The sequence below is a fragment of the Pongo pygmaeus genome, chromosome 8 (genome assembly GCF_028885625.2).
Source record: "Pongo pygmaeus isolate AG05252 chromosome 8, NHGRI_mPonPyg2-v2.0_pri, whole genome shotgun sequence".
Lineage (NCBI taxonomy): Eukaryota > Metazoa > Chordata > Mammalia > Primates > Hominidae > Pongo > Pongo pygmaeus.
This window is the reverse complement of record NC_072381.2, coordinates 17,309,284-17,332,911: the sequence shown is the minus strand read 5'-3', so window position 1 is coordinate 17,332,911 and position 23,628 is coordinate 17,309,284. Positions and strand designations below refer to the sequence as shown.

Sequence of the window (23,628 nt, the reverse complement as noted above, 5' to 3'; positions counted from 1 at the left end):
AAGAGTCAACACATGACTAGCTGCTATTAATAGGTTCCCCTCCTCTGCACCCCAGATCTCCCCAGTTCATGCATCCTGGTTAAGGTCACTGAAAAAATTTTCCCGGAAGATTGTCAGAGCTGTAGCTCTGGCCTTCACAGCAATCTTGGTTCTTCTGGAAGTTAAGGGTTAAGCGGTGTCTATTTTACTATGAATTCTGCTGTCTATTCTCTGACTTCCTTATTTCCATGCTGAGGCAGCTTCCAGACTTTCAGTCTTTACTCCACGATGGTCTAAGCCAAGGAACCCTGAACACTTCCTACAGGGCCCAAAGCTGCCCTAGAGCCCTTAAATGTCTGTAGCCATCTGGTTCGCTCTACCATATGCTGATCTGACTATGTTCAGTTTGTTTCATGCAGTGTTGGCTCCTAAAATGGGTACCACCAAGCTAGGCTGTGAGCAATGTGAGGGATCTGAATCATGCCATGTGATAGTTCATAGCCGACAGGACTGAGAATGCATCACTTAGAGGATGTCATTGTACAGGCACTCTTTATTTAACACACATTTATTTGTATTGTGCTAGGCACTGGGCTAAGTGCTTTTAATCTTCATAGCAACTGCATGTCCTATTATTTATACATTTTAGAGGTGCACTTGGGCTCAAAAGGATGTAGTGACTTTCTCCACGTCACCTAGCTAGGGAGCAGCAGCAGCAGATGTGTGCTTCCTGTCTACAGTGGCTCTCAAGCTTGCATTCTTAACCACAAAGCAAATCATTATAGAAGAGAAAAAAATCTTTTTTTTTTTTTGAGATGGAGTTTCACTCTTGTTGCCCAGGCTGGAGTGCAATGGCACAATTTCGGCTCACTGCAACCTCTGCCTCCTGGGTTCAGCGATGCTCCTGCCTCAGCCTTCCGAGGAGCAGGGGATTACAGGCATGCACCACCACGTGTGTCTAATTTTTGTATTTTTAGTAGAGACGGGGTTTCACCATGTTGGTCAGGCTGGTCTCGAACTCCTGACTTCAGGTGCTCCACCCGCCTCGGCCTCCCAAAGTGCTGGTATTACAGGTGTGGGCCACCTCACCCAGCCCACAACCGACTAATTTTTGTAATTTTAGTACAGATGGGTTTCGCCATGTTGACCAAGCTGGTCTTGAACTCCTGACCTCAGGTAATCCACCCGCCTCTGCCTCCCAAAGTGCTGGGATTACAGGCATGAGCCACAGTGCCCAGCCAGAAGAGGAATAATTCTTTAAAATCAGTGCAGAGGGCAAATCTAAAAGAAACTGGAATTTAGGAGACTATAAGGAAGAATTTTCTAGTAATTCCAGCTGTTAACCATGAAACATTTCATTAGCAGTTTGCAAGCTAAGGCTTATTGCCCACGGATCAGGAAAATAGTAGAAGGCATTCTCAAATAAGTGGGAGCTCAGAAGTGGTAAATGAGCTCTGTGGGCCTTTCCAATTCAAATTTGTAAAATTTACTCTCTTGAGGACATTTCTTATTGTCAATTTCTTCTCATATGGCTTTTTCTTTTTCCATGCAATTCATAAAGACTTTCTTTTTCGGTATAAAACCAGAATGCAACTTATTCATGACTGAAATTGGCATAAGCAGGGTGTCCTCAGCCTGTAAGCGAGCCTGTATAGGAATCCACATCATGTTTTGCTGAGAAATAGAGGGGCCTGGATCATGGAAATTCAAAGACGATTGCAAAAGCATTTTCAGCACTTGGAAAACTTTATTTCTTTTAATTAGATATTAATGATCAGTGAAAGAACACATAAGGGAAGAAGATAAAAATGTCATTAGATTCCAAGCCCAGTGCCTTCAATAATTGAGTGTGTGTGCTATTACTTTTAATACGATCGTTAGTATTGTGATGTGCCCCTTAATTATTTCTGATATGCTTTATATGTGCCTTTATTTTCCAGGTGTTAATTAATGTGTTTTTTTTAAAGAAACGCATTTTCTACTTTTAGAGAAAATGTAGTAAATATACTAACATTCAAGTTTTGATATTTGCTTGCTTTTTTAAAAGTATGTCTAGTTTCTCTAATTAAAATATAAATAGTATTGTACATATCATTGAGGATGACTTTATGGGAAACTATGGGACTAAAGAGCTTTTCTTCTCTCTTATGAGCCTTCAGGATTTGCTTTGGGAAAAAGTAATCAATATATACTTTCGTTCTGCTCACCTCACTTTTTTCCTCAACTACTCCCTATTGTACCACCTCCACCAGCCCTCCCACTCTTCCACCACATCATGTGATTTGTGCCGGTGATTGGAAGACGTTTGCATACATAATCCCAGGGGGCCTAATATCTACAGATGCTTCCATGGAGATAGTTGTAGATGATGATTATGGAGAGAGTTGTCATTCTTGAAATAATTATCACGAGATAAGCCTTAGAGAGGAAATAATACATAAAGATATGGCACATATGAGGTGAAAATTGGGCTAGAAGAACTGGAAGGATTGAATCGCAAGTACAAGGGTGATCTGTATTTCAGAAGATGAGGGAGACCTAGGAGTTGTAATGTGTCAGGATATTTTAGGCTGGGAGTCTAGAAGGAAGGTTCCACTTGAAGTATAGGTCTTGAAGAAGTCTAGGAGATTTCTAGAGAAGGGAAAGAACACAAGCAGAGAAGTGAAGTGAAGGGTATGTTTGAGGAACACCAAGTAGTTTCATTTATAGCAGAGTTCAAGAAGAGAAAAAAGTTAAGGAAGAAAAGTAAGTTCAGGGCTATACTGTGAAGATCCTTAGGTATCAGAGTAAACAGTTTGTAATCAGCCTGTGTGGGGAAGGGGTTTGAGGCTCCTTCCTCTCAGGAAGTTGGTATTTTTCATTAACTCTGCCACGTTTCTGTACTGTCTCTTCCCTGTAGGTAAGGTCTTTTGTCACATTTATTTGATTTATAGCATGAATGCTGAAAATTCCAGATTTATTTAATATATTGGTTTTTGGCTATATATAAATCACTATGACTACATAGCTCCCTTTACATTTTATGTACTGATGTTTATTTCTGGTACTATATGTAATAAATATTAGAAAAGTTTGCTTCATGCATTATACATATGTCAGTATGTACATGGTTTCTGTAAGTTGAGTTAGTTTAAGAGTACATTTGCTTAAAGCAGGTAACAAGTCTTCTTTCTACATATTTCAAATTCAATAAATCATTAACAGGTTGCCAAATCAGGTCTCATTTTTTCTAATTTGAATTCAGCCATGAATTCATTTCTTGGAACTAAAACACCCTCAACAATCCATCTCTTTCTGTTCCCTTCTCCTTTATCTTATTGATGAGGAAACCAGGGTCATCTCAAAGTCACACAATCAGTTAACTGGCAATGCCAGGGCTAAAGCTGGGTTAGCTGGTATCTTTCTACCATACACCTCTTCTTATCGGAAAGTGACTAACAAAAAGCAAAGCAGTGGCCAATGCACATGTACAATTTAAAAAGTTAATTTCATAGACCACATCAAAATGAACCAGTGAATTCTATAATTTGGATGCAGTCATTATACTTTTATTTGTTAACAGTATTACATCAGCAGGCATGCAACATTTCTAACAAATCAGTTATTGTTACTACAAGTGGTACCCCCAAGTTCCCCCTAACAAAAGCCTGTGGCAGTGTTGGGAACAAAGAGAAGAACACTTCACAACGGGAACATTTTCCATCCTCCATATGGGTACATTATTTTCATTTATAATTGACTGTAAACACCACCCCCCACCAAATTTCTAAGCTCCCCCCAACTGACTGAGTGAACACCTCCACCAAGCAGATTCCGAAGAAACCTGAAAAACTAGTTCAGGCCATGCTGGGAAGGGGAAGGTCAGACATGCCTCATTATACTCTCCTCTCTTTGGAGTTCGGACACAACTGACCAGTATTAATATTAAAACAAGAGATCTTCATACAGACAAAACAGACTCTTCTTAGCAATAAGATACCAAAATTCCAACCTGACTCTAGTATAGCATCACATGAAAGATAGCAGGCCCTAAATCAAAGCATTTTACCCTAAAATAAATTTCTTTGACACATTTTGAAATGGTCCTGCACAGCCATCTCTCGTGGGGAAAATCTACATTCTATAGAGACTCCCTTTCCCTTTCTAGGTCTTTTCCTGATCCAAGAGAGATTTAACTAAGAGTCTGGCATCTTTTTACACGTGATAAGAGACGTTTGCCAATTATTCTCTCTGAAGCCTGTTACCTATGAGACTTCATCTACATAATAAGAACCTTGGTCTCCACCTTATCTTAACCCAGACACATTCCTTTCTATTGATTCCAGGTCTTTAGGTCACAACTTAACTCTTTCAACCAACTGCCAATCAGAAAATCTTTGAATCCACCTGTAACCTGGAATCCTTCCCCTTTTTGAGTTGTCCCATTTTTATGGACCAAACTAAGTACACCTTGCATATATCAATTAACATCCTTATGTCTCCTTTAAACCATATAATCCCAAGCTGTAGCCCAACCACCTTGGGTACATGTTCTCAGGACCCCCTGGGGTTGTGTCGTGGGTCACGGTCCTCACCTTGGGCTCAGAATAAACCTCTTCAAACGTTTTACGGAGTTTGGCTTTTTTCGTCAACATGAGCCTCTAACAATTGGTTACTGGATCATCCTGAGGAATCAAGGCCCTAGCACTTAAAGACCCATAAATAATCCTGCATGATATTCACTGTGTATTCTATGTAGGTGTAATTTCCAAGCTAAAACATAATTAACCCCACTAATAGACACAACAAACATCCTCTGTATTATTAGCACGCACACAGGGCTTTCTCTGCTGCGAGTGGACTTGTGTCCTTGCTTATAATTCTGGAACCTTCTCTAGGAGAGAGGCTGGTCTAATTTATCTCTGTTGACCCAGGGCAGGCATGATGCAAGGCACACTGGAAAGAATGTTTGAATGTTCAGGCTTATAAGTGACAGAAAAGCAGCTTGTCTGAAAAATGATTTTTTTCTGGCTTCTAACCAGTGTTAATTCACTTGGAAACCAAGGCAGTTTTCTCCCCTTTACTGAACTCCGGATTTCTTTTCCACTCAAGGCCCCTGACACCAAAGAAGGAAATGGAGCGTAAATCAGGCTACAGAGTGGCTGCCATTCATTCGGTAAGCCTTACTGTTTTCCGTCCTTTGTTCCCCTCTCCACCCTTGCCAACCCCCAGGCCGCGAGGACCTCTGAAGCCCTGAGCCTGGAGCGGTAGGAGACGGGGGAACTGAAACGCCGCGGAACCAGAGGCTGAGGGAGCGGCGCGATGAAGGGAGGAGGAGCGACGGACCGGCAGGCCTAGCTCCGGGGCTGCGGCGGCTGAGGCGCGGGGATGGAGCCCCTGCGGGTGCTGGAGCTGTACAGCGGCGTGGGCGGCATGCACCACGCGCTGAGAGGTGAGAGTCCATCGAGCACCCCTCTCTATATTCGCTCACGGGGGCTGGTCGGAGCACCCGCGCCGGGAAGGGGCGGAGCGGCGAGACGCTAGGGGCGGACACTGTGGGGCGGACACTGTGGGGAGGCCCTCGGTTGTCCTGGAAACCGCTCCTGCGCGCCGGCCCGTCCACCCCTCCAGACGCTGACTCCCTTCTCCTGGCGCCGAGTCTGGCTCGAGGGGCAGCACATGGCGCCTCCAAGGGCTCAGCTGGGAGTCGGGATTCGCAAGGCAGTAAATCGAACTCAAAGGGTATCAAAGGGGCGAGACCCTCGCCCGGTGCCAAGCCCCCATTCTAAGTGTGCAGCCACCGAGAAGCATGGAGACTCGGTCCTTCATCCTGGGGGGCTTCCCAGCTGGGGAGGGAGGGAGCTAGCTGGGGCTCCCCCTGGTGAGAGATGGATCTTGGAAGGGGTAATAGCTACAATTCAAGGTAGAAGTTTGCGAATGCTAAATAGGACGGTAGAGGAAGCTTGAAGAACTTGGAAGTCTGATCGTTGGAAAGAAACGTGTCTTCTATAGTTCTGCGTTTAGATGCCAGAGAACTGAGTCCCAGCTTGGTGGCAGTGTGACGTTGGGCTAGTTCGTGAACAGTAGTGAACCTGTTTCCTGATTTTAAAAGAGAATGATTATTATAAGGATTAAAGTCTGTCAAGTGCTTGTTAGTGCCTGATACATTGTAACCACTCCAAATATTATACATTATTATCTCTATTACTTTAAAACGACATCACGAGGTATTATCAAGCAAACTATTACTTTTATGCACGTCTTTGATTTTGAGGTTTTTTTATTTCTTTCGTGCTGAGTTGGAACTGGAAGGTTTACTTTTGGTGATATTCACTCAAAATTATTTATTGGGCTTCTATTCTGTGCCAGATTTTGTGCTAGGAGCTGGGGATATAAAGTGACAAACAGGCTTTGAAGGTGCATGTTTATTCTTAAATTACTAAGACAACCACTAAACTGAAACTTCCTTGCTTCCTTATTTAGGACCAAGAGTACAAGAGACTAACTGTAAGATACAGACAATATTTAAAGGGTTTAGCATATAAGTTTTTTGAGCAGATTTATTGAGTTTCAATTCTAGACTAGGTTAATGATCATTAAGTTTTTAGTACTTGTTTGCTGGCTTTCTATCTTTATTTCTCTTATTAAAACTTAGCAGCATCAAAGCAAAACTCAGGTACTATTTACTCTTTGTTAATTCTCTAAAGTGATATAATGTGCGCGTTTTCCCATATCTTGAAACTCCTTAGTGAATTGCTTAGTACTTTATCATAAGCTGTAATTCAGCCACTCCTTAAGTGTCGAATATTTAGATCATTCTTCAGTTTTTTTGCAAGTACAATGTGCTACAGTTACATTCTTGAGCATAATGCCGATTTTCTCTTTAAGCATGTTTCCTAACTGTTGGAATTAATTCAATAGTAAGACTTAACTGTGTGCTAGTTACTAAGTGAAAAACTATGAGAATTTTTAAGGCTTTTGAGAGAGAGGATAGCAAATTGCTTCTCAGAGATTTTTGAGTGCCTTAACTACATATTCATCAGGGTTATGTATTATCAATTTCTAATCCTTGCTAATTTGTTAGGGGAAATTGTGTAATTTTAAGTGACAGTTTTGGGATTAATGAAAGAGTAAAATATTTTCTCTCCTATTAGCCAATGCAATGTGAATTTGTACACGTTTTTCTATTGCCAGTGCTACTGTTGTGACTCTAAGCTATTATGTTCTCTAATTTAAATTATTAACATAGCTTCCCAGCTTCTCTCCTTACTTCCATTCTGCCTCCTACTCCATCTGTTTTCCTTCTAGCAGGCAGAATGATCATTTGCATAGTAAACCAGATCACGTCACTTCGTTGCTTAAATGGTTCCCTTTGAGGTTGTAATCACAGTCCCATCTTCTTAACAGGCTTGTGAGTTCTGGCTTCTGTCGTCTCTTCAATTTTATCTGCCACTTCATCCCGCTTCACCGTCAACACCCAAAGCTGAAATTCTAATGAAACGATTCCCTGAATTCTTTCCTCAGACTTTCTTGTCGAGGCTTACTGGTTTTCTTTCTCTCTACTCCTCAAACCCTCGAAGTTCTTCGATGTTCTGGCCTTTGCTTTTGCTGTTGCCTCATCTAGAGTGCTCCCTAACCCCAGACTTTTTCACTCTAGCTTCGGTTCACATTTCATGTCTTAGTTCATATATTGGTCTTCCCTGGCTGACAATGTAATCCAAAGCAACTTTCCTGCCTCCCTGTATCTCTCTGCTCTCTCATCTTTTGGGTGGAAATCTGCATATTAGGGATATAGACTCTTCATCATATTGATGCAAATATTTTTCCACACTTGTTTGCCTTCCAATGTTCACTTATTTGATGTACTAAAGTTTAAAATTTACCTGTAATGAAATGCATTGCTCCTTTCCAGGTGGTTTTTAATATAATAATAAAGACTAATAACAGCAGCTAACTTTAGTGTTTATTAGGGATCTTTTAAATTCAGGTCCTTTTTTAAGTATGTAATAAACTAGTTAGCAGTAGAACCAGTATTCTAACCTAGGTCTACCTACCTGACCTTTTAACCATGCTATGTTGCCATTGTTCTGGTTAGATCTACTAACTTCCTTGGATCTATATATTAAATAATATAACAAGCAGCACAAAAGGAATAATATTGAACTTCAGTTTTGACTGATTTCTAGATAAGGTTCATCATGGAATTTTTTTCATTGTGGTAAAACACAACATGAAATGTATCATTTAAACTATTTTTAAATGTATAGTTCAATGGCATTAAGTACATTCACAATGTTGTGCAACCATCCCCCTTGTTCGTTTCTAAAACTTTTTAATAATCTCAAACAGAGCTCTGTACCTATTAAACAATAACTCCAAATTCCCTTTCCCCCCATTCCCTGGTAACCTTGATTCTGCTTTGTCTTTATGAACTTGTCTACTCTGTGTACCACACATAAGTAGAATAATACATTTGTCCTTTTGTGTCTGGCTTATTTCACTTAGAATAATGTCTTCAAGGTTCATTTATTTTGTAGCCTGTATCAATATCTCAATTCTTTTTGTGGTTGAATAATATTCCATTGTATAGCTGTACAATTTTGTGTATCCATTCATCTGTTGATAGACACTTGAGTTGTATCAATTACCTGCTGACCATTGTGAATAGCGCTGCTTTGGATATTGGTGTATAAGTATTGTTTGAGTCCTTACTTTTAAGTTTTGGGATATAGACCTAGCAGTGGAATTGCTGGATCATATGATAATTCTGTTTAACTCTTGAGGAACCACCAGACTGTTTTCCACAGCAGCGGCACAATTTTCCATTGCATGAGCACTCCGTTTCCTCCATCTGCATATTCTCCACTTGTTATTCCATTTTTTAAAAATAATAGCCATTCTGATGGATATGAAATCATATCCTATTGTGGTTTTGATTTGCATTTTCTTAATAAGTAAAGATGTTGAACATCTTTTCTTTTTCTTTTTTTTTTTTGAGATGGAGTTTTGCTCTTTTTGCCCAGGCTGTAGTGCAGTGGCGTGATCTCGGTTCACTGCAACCTCCGCCTCCCAGGTTCAAGCGATCTTCCTCCCTCAGCCTCCCGAGCAGCTGGGATTACAGGTCCCTGCCACCATGCCTGGCTAATTTTTTGTATTTTTAGTAGAGATGGGATTTCACCATGTTGGCCAGGCTGGTCTCGAACTCCTGACCTCAGGTGATCCACCCACCTTGGCCTCCCAAAGTGTTGGGATTACAGGTGTGAGCCACTGTGCCGGGTTGTTGAGCATCTTTTCATGTGCCTGTTAGTCATTTGTTTTCTTCAATATAGAGAAGTGTCTTTTCAAGGCCTTTGCCCATTTTGGAATTTTCTTTTTGTTGTTGTTGAGTTGTAGGCTTTATATATTCTGGATCTTAATGTCTTATTAGATATATGATTTGCAAATATTTTTCCCCACATTACTGAATTTTAAGTTATAAAAAGTATATTTAATTTCTTTAGCAACATGATAGATTTGCCTCAAACCCAGTGAACATTTAAAAAAAAGTCAATAAAAGTTTTTCATCCTTATCAGCATATCCAATATGCTGTTGCATTTTTACAGTCACTACATAGATGCTTCTGTATTTTCTAAATTTCATTTAACTTTATTTGTATCGATATTCCCATGTATTTACATGGCTTAAATGTAACATCCTTTGTTGTTCCCTTCTGTTCCTGAACAGCCTCTAGCACAGTACCACACTCTTTCTAGCTTACTATTCAGATTACTATTGAATTGATAATCATTCTGCTATCGTTTTATCAAATGATGAAGGTTTATTTAGCCCAGATTCTTTTTTTGTATTATATGTAGTTCTTAGTTGCAACCCACAGAATCCACTCTAGCTAACATAATCAGGAAAAAAAAAATTAAAAACATTTGGAAACTCACAGAATCTCCAGGACACCCAACAAACAGGTTAGGTGAACAGGAGCACTGCCCACACTATAGTGTGGGTATTGCCACAGTGAAGCTTTATCCCGACATCACAGCTTACACCAACAGTGCTGGGGTCTGGAAGCCAGAAGTGCTGTTGCAGTTTTCCCTTGAGAGGTGGATGCCTCTTACCACCTCCCTTGCCAGAAAGATGGGTTTCCTCATTTGTTTAAGTCCTTACATTGCTACCTCTGAATTGAAGTCTCTCCTCACACTGCGAACTCTAAACTGAGGTCTTATCATGTGGATGCAGGTGGTTGGTAGGCACTAGATCCCACTGCCAGACAAGGGAAGCTGAGAAGGTGAGTTCTGGCTTCTATTTGGGGAAGGAAGGATCCATACTGTGGCAAATTTTCAAACACAGGAAACATAGGCAAAGATTCTAGATGGCCACAGCATAACAATGTCTATTACATTTTTAAATACATATTTGACCTATACAGAAACTACTTATGCACACTTTGATATTTATGTCTGCACAGTCTACAAAGTTTTGGCTAATGAGAATCTTCCAAGTGAAAATATCTTCTTTCAGAAAGCAGTGGAAGAAGTAGTGTCATAGGTTATATATCAGTGGAGCCTGCAAGGTCACCTGCAAATATATGCAAATAAGATTCTGTATTTTTCTCATTTTAAAATGTAGTATCAGGAGAAGAGTAAAATGTGGTTTAAGGTGGCAAATAAAGGAAAGCTCTAGCTGGATGACTGTTTTCTATATAGTCAAATATTGGAGTCAGCCTTAAAAGCAAAAAAGGGCTGTCTGCCAAATAGCTTCCAAAGCTCTTCCAAGGAATTGGCTTTGAGTTTTATCCCATAATACTTCATTGTGTTTAATAAGAATTACTCAGCCTTAATATTTTCTTTTAAAATGCTAAGCCTCTCGTTTGTCACGTATTAATTATTCATTTTCTGAATTTCTTTTGTCTTTGTTCCTCAACGACTTACATGCCAACTTGGGAGTCTACCAAACCAGTTTGTAACTGGGTGTGTTTGTAACTGAATCAGGCAACTACATTATGATGAAGTGTATTTGTATGTAGATATGAATGTCACCTAAGGATATTTTTATAGCATCAGTTGTTAGGGGCTGGCATATGAACCGCTTAATTTTTTTTTCATTTATACATACCTGTCTTTGGGATTATAAAATTTTCCTTTTCATGCCTATTTCCTTCTAGTTACTCTTATATAGCATGTCAGATTTAAAGTGAAGCAACGTAAAAAGTTGTCCTATTAAAATAAATTTATCATGTCTTCTCTGGCACCTGTGGAAGTTAATAAACTTGAAATACAAAAAAGAAATATGTAAGATGAATTTTGAGTATTCTGTAAAAGAGAACTTTAACTTCCCATTAGACAACTGAATTACTTATCTTTTCTTGTGAGGAGTAATGTGTGCTTACTTCACTGGAAAGTATTTTTTGGGGTTGGGGTAAATGTTTTTTTTTTTTCTTTTTCAACTTCTAGATTCAAGGGGTACATGTGCAAGTTTGTTACTTAGGTATATTGTGTGATGCTGAGATGTGAGGTATCAATGATCCCACCACCCAGGCACTGAGCGTAGTACCCACAGTTAGTTTTTCAACCTTTGCTGCCCCCCTTCTCCCTCTAGTAGTCCCCAGTGTCTGCTGTTGCCATCTTTTTGACCATGAGTATCCAATGTTTAACTCCCACTTATTAGAACATGAGGTATTTGGTTTTCTGTTTCTGTGTTAATTTGCTAAGGATAATGGCCTCCAGATGCATCCATGTTGCTGCAAAGGACGTGATTTTGTTCTTTTTTATGACTGCATAGTATTCCAATGGTGTATATATACCACATTTTCTTTATTCAGTCCGCCATTGATGGGCACGTCTTTGCTATTGTGACTAGTGCTGTGATGAACATGCAAGTGTATGTGTCTTTTTGGTAGAACGATTTGCTTTCTTTTGCATATATACTCAGTAATGAGCTTGCTGGGTTGAATGGTAGTTTTGTTTTAAGTTCTTTGAGAAATTTCCAAGCTGCTTTCCACCATGGCTGAATTTATTTACATTCCCATCAACAGTGCATAAGGGTTTCCTTTTCTCCGCAGCCTTGCCAGCATCTGCGTTTTTTTTTTTTGACTTTTTTTTTTTGAGTCGGATTCTTGCTTTGTTGCACAGGCTGGAGTGCAGTGGTGCACTCTTGGCTCACTGCAACCTCTGCCTCCCGGGTTCAAGCTATTCTCCTGCCTCAGCCTCCCTAATAGCTGGGATTACAGGTGCGCACCACCACGCTTGGCTAATTTTTGTATTTTTAGTAGAGACAGGGTTTCACCATGTTGACCAGGCTGGTCTCAAACTCCTGATCCCAAGCAATCCACCTGCCTTGATCTCCCAAAGTGCTGGGATTACAGGCATGAGCCATCACACCTAGCCTTTTATTGACTTTTTAATCGTAGCCATTCTGACTGGTGTGAGATGCTGTCTCACTCTGGTTTTGATTTGCATTTCTTGAAGATTAGTGATGATGACTATTTTTCTTCATTTTGTTGATGGGCCACTTCTTTTGAGAAGTATCTGTTCATGTCCTTTGCCCAGTTTTTAAATGGGGTTGTTTGTTTTTTGCTTGTTCAGTTGTTTAAGTTTCTTTTAGATTCTGGATATTAGACCTTTCCCAGATGCATAGTTTGCAAATATTTTCTCCCATTCTGTGGGTTGTCTGTTTACTCTGTTGATAGTTTCTTTAGCTCTGCCAAAGCTCTGTAGTTTAATTAGGTCCCACTTGTCAATTTTTGTTTTTGTTGCAATCGTTTATGAAGACTTAATCATAAATTCTTTTCCAAGGCCCATGTCCAGAGTGGTGTTTCCTAGGTTTTCTTCTAGAATTCTTATTGTTTGAGGTCTTACATTCAAGTCTTTAATCCATCTTGAGTTAATTTTTGTATATGGTGAAAGGTAGGGGTCCAGTTTCATTCTTCTGCATATGGCTAGCCAGCTATCATAGCACCATTTATTAAATAGTGAGTCCTTTCCCCATTTTTTTTTGTCTACTTTGTTGAAGATCAGATGACTGTAGGTGTGTGCCTTTATTTCTGGGTTATCTATTCTTTTTCATTTGTCTAATATGTCTGTTTTTTACCAGTACCGTGCTGTCTTGGTTACCATAGTCTTATAGTATAGTTTGAAGTCCAGTAATGTGATACCTCTGGCCTTGTTCTTTTTGCTTAGGATTGCTTTGGCTATTCAGGCTTTTATATGGTTCCATATGTGTTTTAGAATAGTTTTTTTCCAATTTTATGAAAAAATGATGCTAGTAGTTTGACAGGAATAGCATTGAATCTGTAGATTGCTTCAGGCAGTACTACCATTTTAACAATATTGATTTTTTGAATCCATAAACATGGGATGTTTTTCCATTTGTTTGTCACATGTATGATGTCTCTTAACAGTATTTTGTCATTCTCCTTGTAGAGATCTTTCACCTCCTTGGTTAGATGTATTCCTAGGTATTTTTATATATTTTTTGTGGCTATTATAAAGAGGATCACATTCTTGATTTGACACTCAGTTTGAACATTATTTGTGTATAGAAATGCTTCTAATTTTTGCACATTAATTTAGTATCCTGAAACTTTGATGAAGTCATTTATTAGTTCCAGTAGACTTTTGGTGGAGTCTTTAGAGTATTCTTCTCACTCTGTCACCCAGGCTGGAGTGCAGTGGCTTAATCTCGGCTCACTGCAACCTCTGCCTCCTGGGTTCCAGCGATTCTCCTGCCTCAGGCTCCTGGATAGCTGGGACTACAGGCATGCGCCACCATGCCTGGCTAATTTTGTGTTTTTAATAGAGACGAGGTTTCACCATGTTGGCCAGGCTGGTCTCGAACTCCTGACCTCAGGTGATCAGCCCACCTCGACCTCCCAAAGTGCTGGGATTACACGTGTGAGCCACTGTGCCTGGCTCCTTTATTTCTTTCTGTTGAGGGATTGCTCTGGCTAGTACTTCCAATACTATGTTGAATACAGTGGTGAGAATGGGCATGCTTGTCTTGTTTCAGTTCGCGAGAGGAATGCTTCCATCATTTGCCCACTGAGTATGATGTTGGCTGTGGGCTTGTCATAGATGCCTCTTATTATTTTGAGGTATGTTCCTTTGATGCCTACTTTCTTGAGCGGTTTTTATCATGAGGAAATGTTGGATTTTATTGAAAGCTTTTTCCACATCTTTTGAGAGGATCATATGGATTTTGTTTATTCAGTGTACCTTGATGTTCAAATACGTTTAGAAACTCTCCACACAACATCTTTCCTTGAGACCTTCTCAAGACACGTGAAATGTATCAGAGGTTTTGAGAAGTGAAGAAGCTGTTAGGCTTAAAACAGTGCTTTTCATATGTATTTATATTTGGGCAAGGACCCTGCTGCTCCTGTCTCCCGCCCACCCTTTTGTTTTGGGGGGAAGGAGAGCACATCTACATTGTGAAAACAATGTTCCTTAGTGCGTGTTTCAGGAAATGTCTGATAGGCAACAAAAGGGTAGTGATGGAGCTTTGGGAGGCTGGGGTTGTGAAAGAGAAGAGGCGCCAGGGCCATACATATTAGCCAACTATGTTCACAATTTGGACGAACTTTGAAATAAGCTTCTCTGTAATTTTTCTATTAAGCAGGTATTGTCGTTCTTACTATCTCTGTTTTCTCCTAGAATGCCCAAAGCTGAACTACTGGTCTCTGGTCCCTTCCAAAACTTGCCACTCTTGTAACCTGCCTCACCCCAATAACAGGTGGCTTTGTTCTTCTAGTTGCCCACACCTGAGCCTTGGAGTTATCTTGTTTCTTCTTTTTCACCCATATCAGCGAGTTCTACAGGCTCTACCTTCAGACTATGTTTATAACTCTATAATTTCTCTCCATTTTCACCTTTACCCCCTGATCTATAATCTTTCTCCTGTCTTGTCAGACTTAATTTTTGCACTGCCTAGATTTGCTTGCCCCCACCTACCTCCTGGCCTGGGGCTGCTTGTTCAGTGTCACACCCTTACTCATGCCACCTTGCCTCATCTGACACTGTCAGGGGGTGATGGCCGAGCATGACCCTCAGGATGATTGTCGACCCCTGTACCTGGACTCAGGTGAAGCATCAGGCTGTGGGCATGCACTCTGGCTGCTCAGTAGCTGTCTTGAGGAGTCAGATCACAAAACCTGACTTGTGTGTGTAGGTAGCAGGGAGGTGGGGAATCACGCTTTGGGGGGACTTTTGACCAATAACAGACAGGATGAGAAAGGAGCCAGCAGATACAACTCTCTCCTTCCTCCCCCTATGGTGCTCCTTGCTCAAATGCAGTGAGAAGATGGGAAATGCTATTTCAGACCCAGTAGCATCTCTACTGCAGGGCATCTCATCATCTCCCACAGCAGAGACAGCCCTCCCCTGACAGCTCTGAGGTGTGGTCATCCCATCCAGCCTGGCTCTACCAAATCCCTCATGCCAGAGCAGTTGGCTGGGTTTCTGGGAAGCATTGACCGACGTGCTGATGCACTCCCTCCTTCTCTGCCTCACTGCCTTAACTCTTGCCGCTTTGGAGTTTTCTTTCCAGATAAAGCATCTGCAGCTAAGCTTGGCCTGAGCAACTTTTCTGGGACCCTGGACAAAGGATTATTGCAGTAGCCTCTTTACTGATCTTGCTTCTGCTCTGGCATCGCAAGTTTGTTTTCAGTAGAGTGGCCGGAGTGATCTTTAAAAAATATATCTGATAAGTTATTACTGTGATTAAAACTCCTGAGGAACTTCTCCGACCACTCAAAAACCAGAGTCCTGAATGGGTCCCCAGGCCTGCTTGGTCTAGAGCCCGTTTCTCTCTGGAGCCACATCTCCTGTGGCTGTCCCCTTGCCCACTCTACTCCAGGCTCCCTGGCCTCCTGGTTGTTCTTCCTACAAAACCAGCATGTTCCCATCTCTGGGCCTTTGCAGTGGCTCTTCTCTCTGTCCTAGAAAGTGCTTCTCCCTGATATCTGTCAGGCCCATCCCCTCATCTCTTCCAGTTTGCTGCTAAAGAGACGTTCTGTAACTGACCTACATAAAACTAGAACCACTCTCTTCTCCCATGCTGTCTTGCTCTGGTTTTTAGTTTTCTCCATAGTACTTTTTATTGTTAGGCATAATTTAAACTTGTTTGTTTATTGTCTGTCTCTCTCCTCTAGAATGTAGCCTCCATGATAGGATAGGCTTTGTCTGGAATAATCCTTATATATACTTGTTGAATGCATGAATGAACAAATGAAAAAATGAACTATAGGCATGTTTGCTGTGAAATATCTGCAGCTTGAAGTAGATATCATCCTACTGTGATAAGTTTAAACTTAAGTATTTAAGTGTCAATCATGAAGAGTTTTTGTAGGCATGGTTGTGTGTGAGATTTTAATAGATAACAAATATTTTTCTGTAATACATGATAAAACTTTTTTGTTCTTTTTATTTAAAACATTTTAAATATTGTCAAAATAATCAGGGCTTTTGAGAATAAGTTGGTCTTTACTCACTGTGAAATGTAAATCATATGCTAACAGTGAGCTATGGCCAAAATAATTAAGCTTAAGTGGTTTTTCTTTGCTCTTTTATTCCTGTCAAGAAATATGAACTCTTTATTTTTCAAAGTTGAAAAGAAGTTGATGTATGAGAGCAAGTCTACACATAATTACACAGTGATTATTATCATAATGATAAATGAGGTCAAGGTTACATGTACAGTTTGGTGTTTGGAACCTCTTTAGAATCTCTGTTGCCTTTTGCTTTCCCATGGAACATTATCAGAAATATTGGTGAAAAGTGCTACCCAGGAATAGTGCCAACCAGCTCTCATTTTGTCTAAAAGCATAAAATTATATCTCACTTTTAGGGACTAGGTAAAGTGTATGTTGGAATTTTAAAAATTACCGTTACTTCGCCTAGACCAATGATTTCTTTTACTTACATCCACTAATTATTTTCATTCTGAGACTTTAAATCACCACAAACCTAGCCAAACCCCTTTGTCTAAAGTAAAACAGCTCTATTAGAGAGTTGAACATGAATATTAAATAGTTCTTGTGCATCCATTACTGATTTTTGTTCGAACTCAATAATGAAGTTAATTACCCTCTCGTACTCAATGAATGAGACTTAAGAAACAAATGCCAGAGTCTTTTAGCACATACAGGACCCCATAGACTTTGGCAGATGCCTTCATTAGAGTTGAATTTTGGTTCAAAAAGAACCTATAATTCAAAGGATTTGTAGTTTAAAAATTCTAGTTAAATTTAAGTCGTATGTTAGCATATGATTTTAACATCATGTTAGCATATGATTTTAAATTAACTAGAATTTTAAAACTATGCTAAACTTTAATAGATCGCTAAGGTTTAGATGGTAATAAAGCACCAGAATAATTTCTCTGCTTCTTCAGAACAGATGTTATTCTTGTGTTCTCAATTTATTTTTGTGTTATTGTTTGCTGAGATAATTGTTAAAACCATATTATTTGAATATTCAAATTAAATGATGTTCTTTGTTGATTGTGACTTAATCTCTAGCTTGTTCTCCATCCAGTGAGATTTCTTTTCATTAATTTTGAACTGTCAGAATGTTGGTACCATGGTTTGAAGAAAAAGATGTGAATCTACCATTTTTCTAAATTTTTTATGGCTTTGCGTATCAATATATGGCAAAGGCAGTATATTTAAAATCCAAGCATTTTTCGCTATGAAGACATCATCTTTTGCATTTCCTTCATGACTGTAAATTCAAAAGGTTTGTGATCCCATTATTTTAACTAAGAACAAAAACAAAATACAAACGTATATACATATACTCTTATAGACATGTTTGGCATAAACTCTTCTATATGAGATATTCATTTTACCCGAAAAATTATACTTCAGAAAGAGAGTGTTGCCTTATAATTTAGTCTTCAGAAAGGAAATCTCTTCGTATTACTCAATTACTAAACTTTTCAAAAATAGCAAATCAAGAAAGTACTGCTTGGATAAACTACATTAGCCTGAAGAAACTTAATACCAGTTCTACATGCTTATTGAGGTCACTCAATGGAATTGGCCAAAAACCATACAAATGAATTTAAAGATCTAGAAGTAATTTTTAGGAGGATGACCTCACAATTACAAGTGTTGGATGTTGTTGTAAACAAGCCTTTTGAAAATTACTTTATAAAGCAATACAGTAGGTGATTACTTTGTGGAAATCACAAATAGCTACTGGGTATTTGTGGTGGGCATAAAATTTCCAGTGACATCATTATACACGAACTCAAAAAGGGCTAGTTCTCAAGTAACTCTGACTGAAGGAAAGTTGGTGTGTCCTTGAACACTGTTAGATGATTTAAAAGGTAGCTCTGTTGATGATAGTGACCCTGATTTCAAAGATGCACATGAGAAAGTAGAATAAAATCATTTCATGAACTTTGAGTAGAAAATATACAATATTTCCAAATGAACATGCTAAGGTAGTGTTATATAAAATATGTTGGAGGCTTCTCCTTGTGTGAAGCTCTGTGGGAGCAGGGATTCATTGTTTTATCGTCTTTGCCTGGAGCCAGAGCCAGTGTCAGTCATGCTCAATAAATATGTCTTGAATTCATAAATGAACCTGGTTATAAACTCACAGGAAATACTTGCTGAAAATATTTTGCAGAGCATGGATAAAAACTTGACAGGGTTGGTAAAAGGTTTTCATAAGCATTGTCCAGTTCAGTAGTCAGGGGATAAGAAATCCTTTCTCTATTTTTTAACGATATTACCTGGAATTATATCTTTATAAATTCATAACAGATCCTAAAGATTACCTCAGATGGCTTCTTCAAGCACATATTTATTGAATACAAGCTAGCCAGACCTGTTAAATGGGATAAATACCCTTTTCCCTTCCCATGTTAACACTTAAGAGCTGTAATTCTTCATGCCAGTTAAAAAAAAGTTCAAAAAACAGAGTTTGTTTTACTAATGTAGGACTTAATTTTAATATAAAAATAGTAATTAAACTGAATATAAAAAATAAAATATGTTTAAATTATAAATTATACAATATGAAGTCATTTGACTATTTTGGCTACATCCTTAAACATTTATGTAATGAAAATGGCCAGAAATCTAATTTTGGATATTCTCATGGGGAAAATAGGGGATTAACTTTTATTCTAGTTGTCTTATATTTGGGCACATACAGTGGGTATGTGTGTAATGTATTTGTGTTTAGACACAGAAAAAGGTCAGGAAAGATGCACAGTGAACTGTTCTCAGTACCAACACTTATATCCTCTGCCCTGCCTGCCTATCCTCTGGCCTGTTTTGTTTTTCACTTTAGCACTTATTACTGCCTATCATATTTTGTATTGTACTTGTTTATCTTTATAATTGACTGCCTCCTCTTCTAGAATGTAAGCTCCATGAGGGTGGGGATTTTTTTGTTGCATTTTGTTCTGTTTTGTTCACCATCGTATCCTTGGATCTAAAAGCACCATTGTATAGTGGATGCTCAACAAATATTTGTAGAGTTAATGAATAAGCTATAGTACCTGAACATTTTAAAGGTTGTTGATGATTGTCAAATTATTTTCTTAAAAGGACATACTAGTTTATATTCAATAATGTCTCTGTGAGCATAAATATGCCAATATAATATGTTAACCTATATAATTTACTAGGTGAAATTGTTATCTTAATTTTTGATTACTAGTGAAGTTGAATATTTAAAAATTATTATTATGTGCATTTCTTGTTTTTTATTTTTAGCAATATTAATAATACATTTGTTAAAAAATTGGGACACACGAAAATGTTCATTTATTCAGTACGTAACTATGGAGTGATTTTTTCTTTGTTGCTTACTGTGTTGTATGGTGAGGATACAGCATTGAACGAGACAGTCATGTTCCTTTTTCCAGAGATTATGCTCTACTGGGCAATACCAATGCTACGCAAATAGAGAAGAAAATTTAAAAAAATCACCAATGATGCTAATGCAGACACAAACACTGGTGAAGGCTTAGATTATATTTTTTAAATCTTTATTCTAATGTGACCATGAACATTAAAATAAATTATAGCTTTCTTTCTTTACTTAGAATATCTTGCATATTTTCTCTTGCCATTAAATGTAGAATTTATAAACTTTTAATGGTTGTATGATACTCCACTTTATGAAAGTACAGTATTTGTTCGAATTAATCGTCTATTCTGGGACATTTAGATCATTCATAATTTTGCACTATTATAAATAAAATAGCATCACTTACCCTATATATAAATATTTTCTTTGCATCTCTAATTATTATCTTATGTGTGAGTTTCCTATTGCTGCTGTAACAAATAAACATAAACTTAGTGGCTTAAAGCAACACAGGTTTATTATCTTATAATTCTGGAGGTCAGAAGTCTTAAAATCAAGGTATTGACAGGGCTGCATTCCTTCTGGAGGTTCTAGGGGAGAATTCATTTGCTTGGCTTTTCTAGCTTCTAGGGGCTGCCCATACTACATGGCTCATTATCCCTTTTTCTATCTTTGAAGCCAGAAGTGTAGCATCCCAAAGCCTTCTCTCTGACCTCTACTCCATCTCCAAATCCCCTTCTCTGATTTTAACCTTCCTCAGTCCTTCTTGTGATTATACTGGGCCCACCTGCATAATTCAGGATAATCTCATCTCAAGTTTAATCACATCTGCAAAATCCTGATTCCCATGTAAGGTAACATTTTCACAGGTTTCAGGGATTAGGATGTGGACGTCTTTGGGGATTATTATTTTGCCTATCAAACCTTAAGAAATGTGCCAAAACGTAAAACTAAAAAATGCAAAGTAATTTTTAAGGTTTTAAATGTATACCGCCAAATATTCATTGAAATATTGAGTGTTAATTGATGCTCACAACTGCATTGACGATATTTATTTATTTGTTTATTTATTATACTGTAAGTTCTAGGGTATATGTGCACAACATGCAGGTTTGTTACATAGGTATACATGTGTTGGTGTTAACTTGTTATTTACATTAGGTATATCTCCTAATGCTATCCCTCCTCCCTCCCCCAACCCCACAACAGGCCCTGGTGTGTGATGTTCCCCACCCTGTGTCCAAGTGTTCTCATTGTTCATTTCCCACCTATGAGTGAGAACATGTGGTGTTTGGTTTTCTGTCCTTGCAATAGTTTGCTCAGAATGATGGTTTCCACCTTCATCTATGTCCCTACAAAGGACATGAACTCATCCTTTTTTATGGCTGTGTAGTATTCCATGGTGTATATGTGCCACATTTTCTTAATCCAGTCTATCATTGATGGACATTTCGGTTGGTTCCAAGTCTTTGCTATTGTGAATAGTGCAGCAATAAACATACGTGTGCCTATGTCTTTATAGCAGCATGATTTATAATCCTTTGGGTATATACCCAGTAATGGGATGGCTGGGTCAAATGGTATTTCTAGTTCTAGATCCTTGAGGAATCGCCACACTGTCTTCCACAATGGCTGAACTAGTTTACAGTCCCACCAACAGTGTAAAAGCATTCCTCTTTCTCCACATCCTCTCCAGCACCTGTTGTTTCCTGACTTTTTAATGATCGCCATTCTAACTGGTGTGAGATGGTATCTCATTGTGGTTTTGATTTGCATCTCTCTGATGGCCAGTGATGATGAGCATTTCTTCATGTGTCTTTTGGCTGCATAAATGTCTTCTTTTGAGAAGTGCTGTACTGACGAGTTTTAAATCACACCTGGTCCTTTCTAGCATTTGATATTCTCATTTTTAAAAAGTCTTTGCACTTTCAATAATAATAATGGCAAAGATTTATTATATGCCAGACACTAATCAAATAATAATCTCCAAAGATGTCCCCATCCTATTATAGTTATTAACTCATTTAATCCTCTGAAAACTTTATGGCATGGGTACTTTATTATCCTCTTAATAGGTGAAGATACTGAGGCTTAAAGACACAAAGAAACTTGCCTAAATCACTCAACTGGAAATAGCCATGCTAGGATTTAAATGCAGAATTCTAGCAGAGAAAGAGAGAAAGAAATACACAAACAGATATCCATTTTCTAAATCTTCATCAGGACGTGTGAACACACACACACACACACACACACAAAATTCCATAAGAATGTCCCTAAGATAGCTTTGATAAAAAATAAAATCATAATGCCTAATGTTGAATACTGTGTGGCTTAGTGGAAAAAGATTTGTAGAGAATGATATAGTTAGGAGGAGACTTGGAAAGGGGAAATGAGTGAGGCAGTTGAAATTGCATAGGTCTTATGACAAGCCTATACTTTCTGGCCTAGTGCAAATTGTAAAACTTAACTCTTCTTTTAGAGGTATCTGTAGCAGAAATTATACTGCTAGTATTTTGCAGGATAGGATTTGAAATTTTATTGAGTCAATAATGATGAAAAGTAGAAGCTTTCAAGGAGGGCTAATTATAAAGCAAAGAAGGCTCAAAATGGGAAGACAAATTTAGAGAGGATTTTCTTAGGCTAATTTTAGGGATCTTTGTGAGTTAATTATTTTATATATTATAGTATATGTTATAAAATATTAAAATAATTATAATTTTACAAGACTTTAAAAAATTCAGTTAACTAGATATAGAGTACTAATGTTTATATCACTTCTCATTTTTTCATTGACTTTTCCATAAATATGTCAGAAATGATCACCTTATAAATTATGAGAAAGCATCAGTGAAGAGGACCGTAAATATTTTATAGTAAGGAACCATTCATGAGTGGTCATTCACTCAAAACAAATTTATGTAAAACAAAATCAAAGTCTTTGTTGTTCACACCTGTAATTGACCGGATCACGTGTGTTTCTGTTATTTCTTGACTTTTTAAGTAGTTTATATCTTTCGACTTCTATAAGCATGTGAATAGGTTACTTTCAGCTCTACATTTTTTGGGCATATGCTAGCTACTTGCTGATCTTTAGAAGACTTTCATAAAGTAGTTAAATTTTTAGTTTTTCTTTTGATTATTGTTGAGTTGGCAGATAAAATAATGCACTCAGTTATAATTGTTTTAATTATAATGAGTTATAATTGTTTACTGGTGTGTATGTGCCTGTGACAGGTCACAGTGCAATTGGCATGCTTTGAGAAAAGAGCCAAACCTTTCTTGTCTGTCCTCGTTACTTTCCTTTTGTTGTTTTTCAGGGTCAAAACCAAGAGCAGCATTGAATTCTTTCGTTCCAAAATAAAAGTCATTTTTTGTTTGCTTTTTGCCAATTATAAAAATAGTACATTCTTGCCAGGCGCGGTGGCTCATGCCTGTAATCCCAGCACTTTGGGAGGCCGAGGCAGGTGGATCACGAGGTCAGGAGTTCGAGACCAGCCTGGCCAATATGGTGAAACCCTGTCTCTTACTAAAAATACAAAAATTAGCCGGGTGTGGTGGCACGCACCTGTAGTCCCAGCTACTCAGGAAGCTGAAGCAGAAGAATCACTTGAACCCAGAAGGTGGAGGTTGCAGTGAGCTGAGATCATGCCACGGCACTCCAGCCTGGGCGACAGAGCAAGAGTCCATCTCAAAAAAATAAATAAAGATATAAATAAAATAATAGTATATTCTCAATGAGAAAAAAATTCAAATTATTCAAAAGAGTTTAAAGGAAGAAGAATTACCTCCAAATCTCACCACCAGGAGATAGCCTCTGTTGATATTTGCTGTTTTCTCTGTTTTAAGGTG

The 23,628-nt window shown here is 38.5% G+C and overlaps 1 protein-coding gene across 8 annotated transcripts in view; it reads left to right on the top strand.

Annotated features, from left to right (window-relative positions):
• TRDMT1 (tRNA aspartic acid methyltransferase 1) overlaps positions 1-23,628 on the top strand; it is a 73,055-nt gene that overhangs the window by 9,848 nt on the left and 39,579 nt on the right. For 4 of the 8 annotated variants that reach the window (XM_054503533.2, XM_054503530.2, XM_063670435.1 and 1 more), the window contains one exon: positions 5,191-5,410. In XM_054503533.2, coding sequence (XP_054359508.1) covers positions 5,347-5,410 — 64 coding nt within the window. In that variant the 5' untranslated portion in view covers positions 5,191-5,346. Of the gene's footprint in view, positions 1-1,606; positions 5,411-23,628 lie in introns of those variants that run through there. The other 4 variants (XM_054503532.2, XM_054503529.2, XM_054503534.2 and 1 more) reach the window with 3 other exon arrangements.